Source organism: Carassius auratus, chromosome 15 (genome assembly GCF_003368295.1).
Source record: "Carassius auratus strain Wakin chromosome 15, ASM336829v1, whole genome shotgun sequence".
In the NCBI taxonomy this organism is placed as follows: domain Eukaryota; kingdom Metazoa; phylum Chordata; class Actinopteri; order Cypriniformes; family Cyprinidae; genus Carassius; species Carassius auratus.
This window is the reverse complement of record NC_039257.1, coordinates 10,431,408-10,443,684: the sequence shown is the minus strand read 5'-3', so window position 1 is coordinate 10,443,684 and position 12,277 is coordinate 10,431,408. Positions and strand designations below refer to the sequence as shown.

At 36.9% G+C, this 12,277-nt stretch overlaps 1 protein-coding gene across 3 annotated transcripts in view; it reads right to left on the bottom strand.

The window, feature by feature from the left end:
• Positions 1-9,817: 9,817 nt before the first annotated feature.
• LOC113115044 (uncharacterized) overlaps positions 9,818-12,277 on the bottom strand; it is a 3,383-nt gene continuing 923 nt past the window's right edge. For 2 of the 3 annotated variants that reach the window (XM_026282262.1, XM_026282263.1), the window contains 4 exons: positions 11,581-11,819; positions 11,269-11,427; positions 11,057-11,149; positions 9,818-10,274 (listed from right to left, as the gene is read on the bottom strand). In XM_026282262.1, the coding sequence (XP_026138047.1) occupies positions 9,915-10,274; positions 11,057-11,149; positions 11,269-11,427; positions 11,581-11,819 (851 nt within the window). In that variant the 3' untranslated portion in view covers positions 9,818-9,914. Of the gene's footprint in view, positions 10,275-11,056; positions 11,150-11,268; positions 11,428-11,580; positions 11,820-11,934 lie in introns of all 3 variants that reach the window. The other variant, XM_026282261.1, reaches the window with a different exon arrangement.

The following is a 12,277-nucleotide window of genomic DNA, read 5'->3' as shown; positions in this document are numbered from 1 at the left end:
GTGGAGTTCAGTAAAATGTAATGTTTGCAGAACGATTTCAACATCTTATTGTGTCGCTCCTTTCCATCCAGTTCTAGAATTTCAGTGTGGTGACAGCGCTCAATATTTTCAATTATTGGTTTGTTTAAAAGGGAAGTTACTCAATTAACTTTATAATATATATTGAAGATTGTATTAAGCAGACTGGGATAATAAACTGCTACACTATTTATTTTGTCTAAATACATTTAACGATGTAATATATTTCAAACGTGGCGGACAGAATGGCTTGTTATGGTTTTTGTGCTCAAGGTAAAGTTTGTTTTACTAGTGAGTTGTTTGCTGACAAACAAGAAACAATTTTAATATGCTAGTTTTGAGTAATATATAGTATACTGATTGTTAGTAATTTCAATAATGAATGTTTGCATTAACACAATCAGGTAAATGAAAGAGAGCTGAAAGACGGAAGGAACAGGTGACATGAGGTGAGTGAGATAATAGTAAATGTACCATTCCTGTTATGTTATACAGTAAATTTAGTTTGCTTTGTGAGTGTACTTGAGCAGATATGAGAGACAGGGCGAAACAGAGAGAGTGCTGTGTCTGGCAGGGTTGTGACTGGGTTCCTGTGTGTGTGACATGGTACTGTGGAGTCAGTCGCAGGCCGAGCAGATGGATCCTGTGGATGGTCAGGTCTGGAGAGGGTCAGATGGTCCTTCCTCCCTGCTGGCGAGGCCTGTCACGGACAGATGTAGTCTGATCTTCCCAAAAGAAATGCTGGTAGAGTGCTTTTTGTGTTTAGTATGCAAAACAGAGGTCTGTTTCATAAAATATGCTAAGAAAAGCGGGATTAAAGTCCAAAACCTGACTTGAAATAACTGAAATCAATCAGGACTAAAGCGGTTTCATGAACGACAGTTTAAGTTCATGCAATCTTACTTTGCTTCACTTTGAACGATTCTTTAATGTAACTTTGGAAGAACGAGTCATCTCGGGGAGTGATTTGTTCAGTTGCGCATTTACAAAATTCTATAGGGTCTCTACTGGAATTAGTCTTTGAGCCGGAAAGAGAATTGATTAGTTAATCTCTTTGGTTAGTCTTTGGGGTTTTCGAGTCGTTCGTTCATCACGTGACAGACCCATAAGCTTTAACCTATGCAGTCTGAGTCGGAAAGAGACTTAATAATAATAATAACCAACTCTTTGTTACAGTTACAACATTCAGTGTATGGAAAATAACCATCAAAACAGAAATTCACACATTTATAAACTGTAAGAATTAAAAAGCTACAATTTGAGACCAGAAGTAAGTGCAAGAGTAAATAATAATTATAATAATGATGATGATGATAATAATAACTATGCACACTTTGTAAATTAATTTCTCTATCCAATGCTGTCACTTCACGTGACAAAAAAATGAACGATGGGTTAAAGCCTTTATATACGGTGATGGTCTATGAGCATGTGCACTACACAGATGGAACACAATAGTCACCTTTAGTTATATAATGGTTTGAACAATATAGATTGTAACAAAGCAATTGAACAGCATTAAATAGGAAAATAGTGTGTCAATAAAGCAAAAAGTCAGTTCATCATTGAATTCAATTATGTCATCATCCAGCTCAGTTCAGTTTAAATAGTATCTGTGTAATCAAGTCAACGGTATTGCTGTAAATGAAGTGTCCCCAACTAAGCAAGCCAGAGGCGACAGCGGCAAGAAACCAAAACTCCATCAGTGACAGACTAGAGAAAAAACCTTGGGAGAAACCATGCTCATTTCGGGGGCCAGTTCTCCTCTTGCCATACAAAACCAGCAGTTCAATTCCAGGATGCAGCAAAGTCAGATTGTGCAGAAGAATCAGTTTCCTGTGGACTTGTCCCAGTCTTCTTCTGAGACAAGGTCTTTACAGGGGATCTGTATCTGGGGCTCATCTAGTTGTCCTGGTCTCCACTGACCAGTGATGGAGTACTCGAGTCCTCGACTTGGAGTCGCGGACTGATGACTCGTACTTGGACTCAGCTCGAGGATATATAAAATCGCACTTGAGCATTCATCACTTTGTCTTTGACTAAAAATGTTATATTATATTATATATATATATATATATATATATATATATATATATATATATATATATATATATATATATATATATATATATATATATATATATATATATGTATAAGGTGTTACACCGGCCGGGAACTATTTTTTTCCCTCACAGACACTGCTACCGCTCGCTCTCTTTGCTTGACAACACACTCACTTTACTTTCACTTTACTTTTTTTCCAAAGCGCTCGGGCACTTGCGGGAAAGGATGAAGCTGATTGATTAGTTCTTGTCACATGACCCGCGGTGCCCTGAATCAATCCCACAGTATAAATATTGCTGACTTACCTCTATCTATTGACGGTTTATCAGCATCCCTCCTCCACCCCATCTTCCCACTTTGAGTTCACTTTATAAATAGACGGGGAAGGGGGGGTACTCTAGGTTCGGGCCATTCCCGAGCTCGGAGCCCTTCCCCGGACAGCACGCAAAATATGCAATGGATTTCAATGCCTACCAACTCAGTTGGTTTGCTATTGTTTCCTCCAAAAATGTAAAAAATATTCCTATACGGGACTCGACTCGGACTCTTCTTTTGTGACTCGGACTTGGACTCGGACTCGAAAACTCGAGACTCGACTCGGACTCGACAGTTGGTGACTAGACTACAACACTGCCACTGACATTCAGGGCTGTAGAGGGCCTCTCTAGGTGCTGATCCAAAATCTGGTCTGGATACGTACTGGATCCGAGTGACTGCAGTGACCCTCTGATTTGGATACAGACTGGATTTGGAGGCTACGGTGACCTCGAAATAAGAGAAAAACAGACCAATATTAGCGTAGATGCCATTCTTCTAATGGTGTAGCAAGTACATCGCATGTTATGGGAAATGTTCCCGGTTCCGGATTTTCCTAATTAATGCAGCCTAAAAATCCTTTAATGGATTTGAATATTAGAAATGTGTTTGTGTGTTAGAATAAAAAATAGAATAATAGCCTAATAATTCTGGATAAAATATTAATTCTGCTAAAATATTAGTTGTTGGAAATTAAATGTGGCGCGTGGAATTTTAATTCAACATATAAGTGTATTTTTATGATAGCAGTAACTGTAAATTAAATGTTAGCTAGCTAATACAGCCCTTATTACTAACTCAAACAAGTTAATGTGTATTCCTTATCATATAAAATAGTCTGTTTTATATTTTTTATTTAAATTTTTAATTTAGGAATTTTAACTTTTAATTAAGTGTTTTTGTTGCTTTAAAGAGCAATTTTATATTGTAATGTTTCAATGTTCTACTGCTAACCATAAAGTACAGATGTCATAAAACCAGAGAGAAAAGCAGCATGGCTAGAAACTGCTGATCAACTGAATGCGCATGTAGCAAAATGTTAAAATGTTTTCAAATATCTTAAAACAAAGTCTTTAAATCTTGGGCATAATACTTTAAATACAGTCAATTTGTAGACTATATTTTTATTTATTTTGTTTATTTAAGTTGCATTCTCTATATACTTTTATTTTTGGACAGATAACGTAAAATTAATTGTATGTGAGAGAGTCTGTGGTAATATCAGTGTGTTCCTATTGGTCAGTGTTAGAGGAGCTCAGCTTAGTCTGACAGTTAGCCTGCTCCTGACCAGGTTAGTTTCCCAGAATATATTGCCAGAGTGACTGAGCTTGAGCTATGGTAATTTTGCTTTATGAAACCAAATCAAGTGAAAATAAGCCTGGCTTATTTGGTAAACTTGTTTTATAAAACAACCCACAGGTTTACTGAAAGTATACTATAGCTGATTTTAAAGAAGTAGTTCACCCAAAATGAATGCACTAAAATGATCCAAACAGCTGATGAAAACATTAAAGTAATCCACAAATTAGTGGCAGTGAAAAACCCTCATCACGACGAGGCCATATGATTCCATAATCCATAAAAACATGAATTGTATGGCAGGTATGGCAAATGCCTTTCCCTGCTAATACGACAATGCTTGACTAATGGATATAATCAGATCTGATTTGATTTCCAAATATTAGTGATATTTATTTAGCCTACATAATTAGGATTGGCTGCCTGTAACTGGAAACTCATGGCAGAAGGACGTGCGTCTGACAGAGAGCTATTGTGCTGTCATGCCGTCTCGGCTTGATCAAGACACCCCCTCAGTCTCATTCATCTTCGGTTGATTCTGTTCACTCTCCAGCTTTTGAAGGACGGCTCCAACATCCCAATTAACCCCTCTCTTCCCCCTCAGCTTGTTAGGCTGGATTTGTGCTCTATCAGACCAGTGCTCTCACCGAGATGTATCAGCCTTCCGAGACATATCAGGAAGCTTATTGATTTTGGCATATTATTTTATGAGTGGGAGTTGGGAAGGCTGTAAATGGTGAACAGGCTGTTTCATTGTTTGAGCTGCTAAGCTGCTGTATAATTACATCGGTGACCGTAAAGCCCGCTGACTGAGCCCACAGCTGGGCAAAAACACAGCTAGTGAAATAAGATGGTGCCTCACGCTCTTTATGAGCCAAGGCCTTGCTGGGACCCCAGAATCACCATCTGTAGGCAGTGAAAGTTTATTTCCTGAAAGGCCTTTTGTGGCATAGGCACGTACAGTCTCCCCATGACATGATGAATGACAGGCCTCTTAAGAATTTAAGGGTTTACTGCCTGGCTGTACAGCAGTGTTTAAACTGCAGTGTCAGGACAATCTCATGAACATCACCATGTCTCAACATCAATAACTATTTGAGTGGAGAAAACGATGCTGCTAAGATGTTACTGCCTGTGGGATAAAAGTGCTGTCACACCACTTCTGGCGATGTGAACTCATCAGGGAATTGCTGCATTTTCTTAGCTCCGTGGAAAGGTGAAAGCAAATTCCATGCAGGGACAGGAAAACATTTGTTTATCAAAACTAAATAGTGCTATAGACTTATTCGGCACGTACTGTTTGTGTATTTTTACATCTATGCTATTTATTTCAGTGGCCTTGGTTCTGAAAGTATTTTTCCCGTCGGGATTTAAAAAAACATTCTTAATTTAAGACTTATAAACCTTGAACCAAACCAGCCAGCCAGGAGCTGAAACTTTACAGTACAAGCTTTAATTTGAAGCAAAACATTTTTTTTTTTTTAAATCAGACAAAAAGACGAAGGTACTGTACAAGACTACCTACCTAAGACTTTAATATAGAAAAGGACTACAGTCCCATGAAGCATTGCGAATGACAGTCAAATAAAAGCTACTGATTTAAAAAGATGGTAATAATATATATAAAGTAACAAGAAATGCAATTTATGTTTTACGTTAATATGTATCTAAATTATGTATTATACAATTTGCTTCTTGTAGGTCTCTAATTGGTGCCGGTTACTTTGCAGAGTCATGGATAATGTAGTTTTGTAACCTGCTATGAAATGATTCCTTCTTAAATAATGTGAAAAAGTCCAGTCTTGTGGCTTCGTCAAAAGCAAAAACCATTGATTAACATCCTTGTAGCTCACAGTAGGTTTCTCGTTAAAGATTTGTCTCTTACTGTTAAAAATAGAAAAAATGAAAGAGATTTTTACTTTCAGAATCCGACAGTTGCACTCTATAAATATAAGGCCATCGTTCCATTATTTTTAGGACATTGACTTGGCTAACATGTGGACCTACAGCTTTATGGCCCGAGCATATTGTTGCTGTTTGAGTGTGAAGAACTAACTCAGCCTGGGTCTGCTCGTTTTTTATTCATAATTTTATTTATTAATGTCTCTCTTTTTTTACTTCCAAAGTGTTTCAAAAACCAAGAGAAAGAAGTAGCAGTCTTGCAATGGAAAGGTCATGCTTTAGAATAACAACAGGCATTGGCAAGCTGCAGCACACTGTAACTAACGTGCTGTGCTATTTACTTGGCATTTACTTGCAGCGATTTATTCCACGGCATGTTTAAATATCAAGTCTCCCTTGTTAATATTCATGGTCTTCCACACCTACAGTATGGGATGGTGCCCAGTCTTATCTAATGAATAACTTAAGGCCTATAAATAATGCATTAGAGTGGCTGCATTACTGTGGGTGCTTCAGGTTTTCCAGGTTTTCTTTGGAGAATAAACTGAATTGAATTTGAAGTTCTTGTGTGGTAGATCATAGTCACGAGAGGTAATGTTTCTCTGAGCTCTTGCTGCCGTTTGTAATTGGCTTCCCTGCTGTTAACGCAGAGCTAATGACTTCATTTGACTGTGTGCTGTGTATGAATTGGTGAAGGATTAAACAATTTAATCTCTTCGTGGCTTCATCGTTGCCAATTTAAATGGCTGTGCTATTGCGAGAAAATGTTGTGCTGGTGATCACCCAGGGAGAACGGGATTATCTTGAATCTTAACCGAAGGATTCTCTCTCTCTTTTTGTGTCTGTCTATTGAGACTGATATAAAGAAAGATAAATAATGAGGTGTGCGAAAACAATACATTTTTTAATTTAAAAAATGATGCTATTGGTATTTATTTAGTGGTATTTATAGTATTTATTAATATTTTGAATTAGATTTTATTTTTTGTTCTTTATTTGAATTTTTGTTTCATTTTTGAGAATTTTTAATACATTTAAATTTTTCCAATGTTTTTGTTGTAATTTTAGTACTTCAGCTTAAACTTATTTCAGTTAATTGCTAAGACAACAGTAAGCTATTAATGTAATTTAATTTAATTTATATTTTATAATTTATTATCACTAGAAATTTCTAGAAAGATATAAATAAATGTGTGTGTGTGTGTGCGTGTGTGTGTGTGTGTGTGTGTGTGTGTGTGTGTGTGTGTGTGTGTGTGTGTGCGTGTGTGTGTATACATTATATACAGGTTCATCTCAATAAATTAGAATGTCGTGAAAAAGTTCATTTACTTCAGTAATTCAACTCAAATTGTGAAACTCATGTATTAAGTAATTTCATTGCACACAGACTGAAGTAGTTTAAAGCTTTGGTTCTTTTATTTGTGATGATTATGGTTCAGATTGAAAAAAACCCACCAATTCACTATCTCAACAAATTAGAATACATATGACCAATAAAAAAATAAAAATTTTTAGTGAATTTTTGTCCTTCTGGAAATTATGTTAATTTACTGTACATGTACTCAATACTTGGTAGGGCCTCCTTTTGCTTTAATTACTGCCTCAATTCAGCATGGCATGGAGGTGATCAGTTTGTGGCACCGCTGAAGTGGTATGGAAGCCCAGATTTCTTTGACAGTGGCCTTCAGCTTATCTGCATTTTTTGGTCTCTTGTTTCTCATTTCCCTCTTGACAATACCCCGTAGATTCTCAATGGGGTTCAGGTATGGTGAGTTTGCTGGCCAGTCAAGCACACCAACAACTTGGTCATTTAACCAACCTTTAGTGCTTTTGGCAGTGTGGGCAGGTGCCAAATCCTGCTGGAAAATGAAAATAGCATCTTCAAAAAGCTGGTCAGCAGAAGGAAGCATGAAGTGCTCCAACATTTCCTGGTAAACGGGTGCAGTGACTTTGGTTTTCAAAGATAACAATGGACCAACACCAGCAGATGACATTGCACCCCAAATCATCACAGACTGTGGAAACTTAACACTGGACGTCAAGTAATTTGGGCTATGAGCGTCTTCAACCCTTCCTCCAGACTCTAGGACCTTGGTTTCCAAATGAAATACAAAACTTGCTCTCATCTGAAAAGAGGACTTTGGGCCACTGGGCAACAGTCTGGTTCTTCTTCTCCTTAGCTCAGGTAAGATGCCTCTGATGTCGCCTCTGACACATCTGTATGCCTTGACCCCAGCCTCAGTCCATTCCTTGTGAAGTTTACTTAAATTCTTGAATCGTTTTTGCTTGACAATTATCATAAGGCTACAGTTCTGTTTGTTGTGCATCTTTTTCTTCCACACATTTTTTTCCTTCCACTCAACTTTCTGTTAAAAAGCTTGAATACAGCACTCTGTGAACAGCCAGCTTTTTTGGCAATGATGTCAATGATTGGCTTCTGACAACTATCCGATCAGCAGTCTTCCCCATGATTGTGTAGCCTAGTGAACAAAACTAAGAGACCGTTATGAAGGCTCAGGAAACCTTTGCAGGTGTTTTGAGTTGATAAACTGATTGGCATGTTACCATTTTCTAATTTGTTGAGACAGTGAATTAGTGGGTTTTTGTTAAATGTGAGCCAAAATCATCACAATTAAAAGGACCAAAGACTTCAACTACTTCAGCTTGTGCGCATTGGATTTATTTAATACACGAGTTTCACAATTTGAGTTGAATTACTGAAATAAATGAACTTTTCCATGACATTCTAATTTATAGAGATGCACCTGTATATATATATATTTTATATATATATATATATATATATATATATCTTCATGTATTTTTTATGTTTTGGCCTTGAGTGTAAATATGTATCCATTTGACTCACAGTGTACTGACTATACATTTATATTTGAGGAATGCAGTGGAGGTAACATGATCCCACATACTGCGCTGCCAAATCCTTAAATGAAATGCGTGAGTGTCTTCAATTATTCAGTTACACATAGTCTCCCCATGAACCGTTTAGAAGCATCTCAGGGGTGAAATCACCTACTGCTCACACACAACAGTGTCAAAGGATAGCAAGATTCCCAGACACTGTGGAAAGCCCTTCTTCCTTCCACATTTTTTATGACTTATACACAATCAGGGCCGGCGCTAGCCATTTGGGTGCCCTAAGCACAAATTTTATTTGTTATTTATACTAGTAGCCTATTGTGATGATTTTTTCACGACCCAGATTTTTTGGTGCCCCCCCAAGCACTTGGTGCCCTACGCGCAGTGCGTGATGTGCGTGTGCGGAGCGCCGGCCCTGTACACAATTATAGTATATAGTATTTATTCAGTATGTAGTATTTTTACAGTTTTATTAATTCCTTTTTAATTAACTTTTTGTAACAGGATGATTGCAAGGAGTCGAGGATCTAAAGGGAGCAGTCTTCCTAAAACAACTCAAAAAGTCTGGAATGCAGGAGAACAGGAAAAAATTAAGGAGCAATGCAACCCAAAGCCCAGACAGTGACGATAACGGACCAAGAGCAGAACTAACAGTTGCTACACTGTAAAAAGTAATAAGTTGACTTTACTTAGAAAAGCTGTGGAAACTGATTGCCTCAAAATTCTCAAGTAAATTAGGTCATAATTTTTTAGCTGATACTACTCTCTACTACTTTGTAGAGTTTACTTGTGTATTTGTAGAGGGTACCATAAAACTTGAGTACAAGTAACTCAAATTCAAAAGTTTAGGTAACTTACAGATTTAAGTTGAGATTTGTAAGCAGAACTTAAACAAAACAGTTCTTCTAACATGTCGGCTTGTTCATTTTACTAGACGAATGTGTGGAAACTGATTGCCTTAAATTTCTCAAGCAAGTTGTACTCAAAATTCTAAGTTGAGAATGCAAAGACAGACAACAGATTTGGCACAACACTAGAACACTTTATTTGCTCTATAAAACAGTGTTCATTTTAAAACATTACTTAAGGCATGCCCGTCAACTGCCCGCCAGCAACATTTTAGAAAAAAAAAAAACAAAAAAAACAAATACTGCACTCAAGAAAAAAAAAAAAAAAAAAGACAATTAAAGGGTCAATGTTTCTTTTTTTTAACATCTTTACAAAGTGTTCAAAAGCAGAGCTTGCAAGTATGTTACAAGTTTAGTACAGAACACCTTCCTACTACAGTTCTCTTATATTAAAACTATTCTAAAACCAAACAAGTAAACTTGAAATTCTTAAATGTGGATTTTTTTTTTTTTTTCAACAATTGGAAAAAACTGAAGTACCTGTAAAACAGTACTCAACAATTTCTTTAGTTTTCTTAAAGACAGCTTCTATTCACTCAAACTAGCATCATGGCTATGATCTATTACTGCATCAGGCGATTTTTCAGTGATTGGATTTAAGATTTGAGTGACTTGTGGCCAAGGGACAAAATCACTCTTTGTATGAAGTCGAATGTGCATTTCAGTGCTGCAGGATACTCTAAGTTTAGAGCATAAATTAGTCCAAGAGCAGACACGTTGCTTGTGGAAGATTTTCAAGATCATCCACAAACACTGTACCTTCCAAAATGATTGCCGGTGTTGTGGCACCAAAATGCAGGGAGTAGTGTACAGTTGCAGAGCCCTCGGGTTAATCACTGTCAGAATACCGATTTCAACGTCCGACATGTCTTCATTGTCATCACAGTCCTAAAAATGGGAAAACATTAAAAAAATTAGGTCAAAGAAAGCCACAAAACATCTTTTAAAGGGATAGTTCACCCCAAAATGAAAAGTGTCTCATTTACTCACCCTCAAGTTGTTCTAAACCTGCACGAGTTTCTTTCTTCTGTTGAACTGAAAAGAAGATATTTTGAAGAACGTTGGTAAACAGACAGTTGAGAGTAGACATTGACTTCCATAATAGGAAAAATACTATGGAAGTCAATTAAATTCTACTCTCAACTGTTTGATTACTGATATTCTTCGAAATATCTTCTTTTGTGTTCAGCTAGAAGAAAGAAACTCATACAGGTTTGGAACAACATAAGGGTAAGTAAATGACAATTTTTTCTGCGGTGAACTATCCCTTTAAGAGCACATACTCTCATTAAAATGTAAAACTAAACTAATAACATGGTATTTCTAAATGTAAAGGCCTTTTCAAACAGGACACAGGAGTGGATGCAGGGGGGAATACATACATCAAACAACTGCATGAAAAGACAAACTGAAGGCCAGCTATATTAATTAAAACTATGTCTTTCTTAGAAATGTTTTTTATTCATTTATGCAATATAAAATGTATCTTCTTTTACTGTCTTTTTCCCTAAATTTCTTATTTATCTTTCACTTTCTTTTCTCTATCCCTTTCTTTGTTTCAGTATCCTGACTGTTTTTCTTGCCTTCATAACTCTTCTTTCTAGATATCAAAACTGTTTGAAGAACAGTTTGCCTGTTAAATAAGAATCATCAGAGAAGAAAATACTTACAAAACATGTCTTGTAAAAATCGGAGGGGTCCTCTCCGAGGAGGAGTGGTAGGCCGTGAAGAACGGCTGTTCGTCCCGCATTGATGTTTGATTTCTGCAAAGTTATAAAAATGTATATTGAATAGCGCTTACACAACACAGAGCAAAAAACAACAGCAAAAGCAACATTTGTTTTGCTTTCGAAAAAGAATTGTAATAAGTCGAGGAGCTTACGTCATTTTCAATCTGCTGCAGAATCTTCTTAAGTTTGGAACCAATGTCTCCACCTTTAGCCCTGAAGATATCGATGAAACGTGGAGTAAATCTGTCCAGTTCTTGAAAGAATTCAGCTTGCAGGTTTTTGCCTGATATACGATTAAACTCTGCCATGATCTAAAAAAAAAAAAAGTAGTAGGACAAACTGACATTAAGCAATCACTTTTCACTGAAATGTCCAAGTATGAATTAACACCAAAACTGGTTAATGATAAATTTGCTTTGAAAATGTTCAAGATGAAATGATATAGGAAAACAATTAAGACTCACCTGACTATGTGTGAAGAGGGCTGGCCACCTTTCCACTGTATTCTTCACAGCAGGCTCCTTCTCTATCAATTCCTTTCTACGCAAGGCAAATGTAGAATTCATGTTCCGGGCTATCAGTGCAACGTTAAGACGACGTTTCTTCATTTCTTCCACCATCTCTTTCCTTTTGGACTCCATGCTGGCTTCATAAGATGATGGGTACTTTGATGTCAACTTTCCCTCAGAACATTCAGGAATTCCTGAGACAAAAATATGCAGTTCAGAACACTGTCCTCGCTGCATCATCTGTGAGCATTGATGGAATCAAGTATAATCCAGATATGGTTGTATATGTTGGTACTTGCTCAGGCCTACCTGATTTCAGACAGATTTTCAAAATTCTTGTCATCAACAGTGATGTTCTGTTTGTGTGTAAAGATCTGAGATGTTGGTACATTGAGCACCTGCGTTCTTTTGAACTGTGCAGTCCTGTGCTATCACTGTCACATACGGGCCACTAAGAGATATGTGGACGATGCGATTTGAGCATACACAAAATAAAAAGACAAAATAAGGTAACTGCTTGTTAGTTACGCCATCTTAATTTATCGTGTTGTTAATTTCCATTTGAACGACACGTGAGCATCGAACGTTCTAGAAAATTGTTTCGTTAAGGCCGCACAGGTTTTTACATCTTAATAAACCCCGAACTTATTAC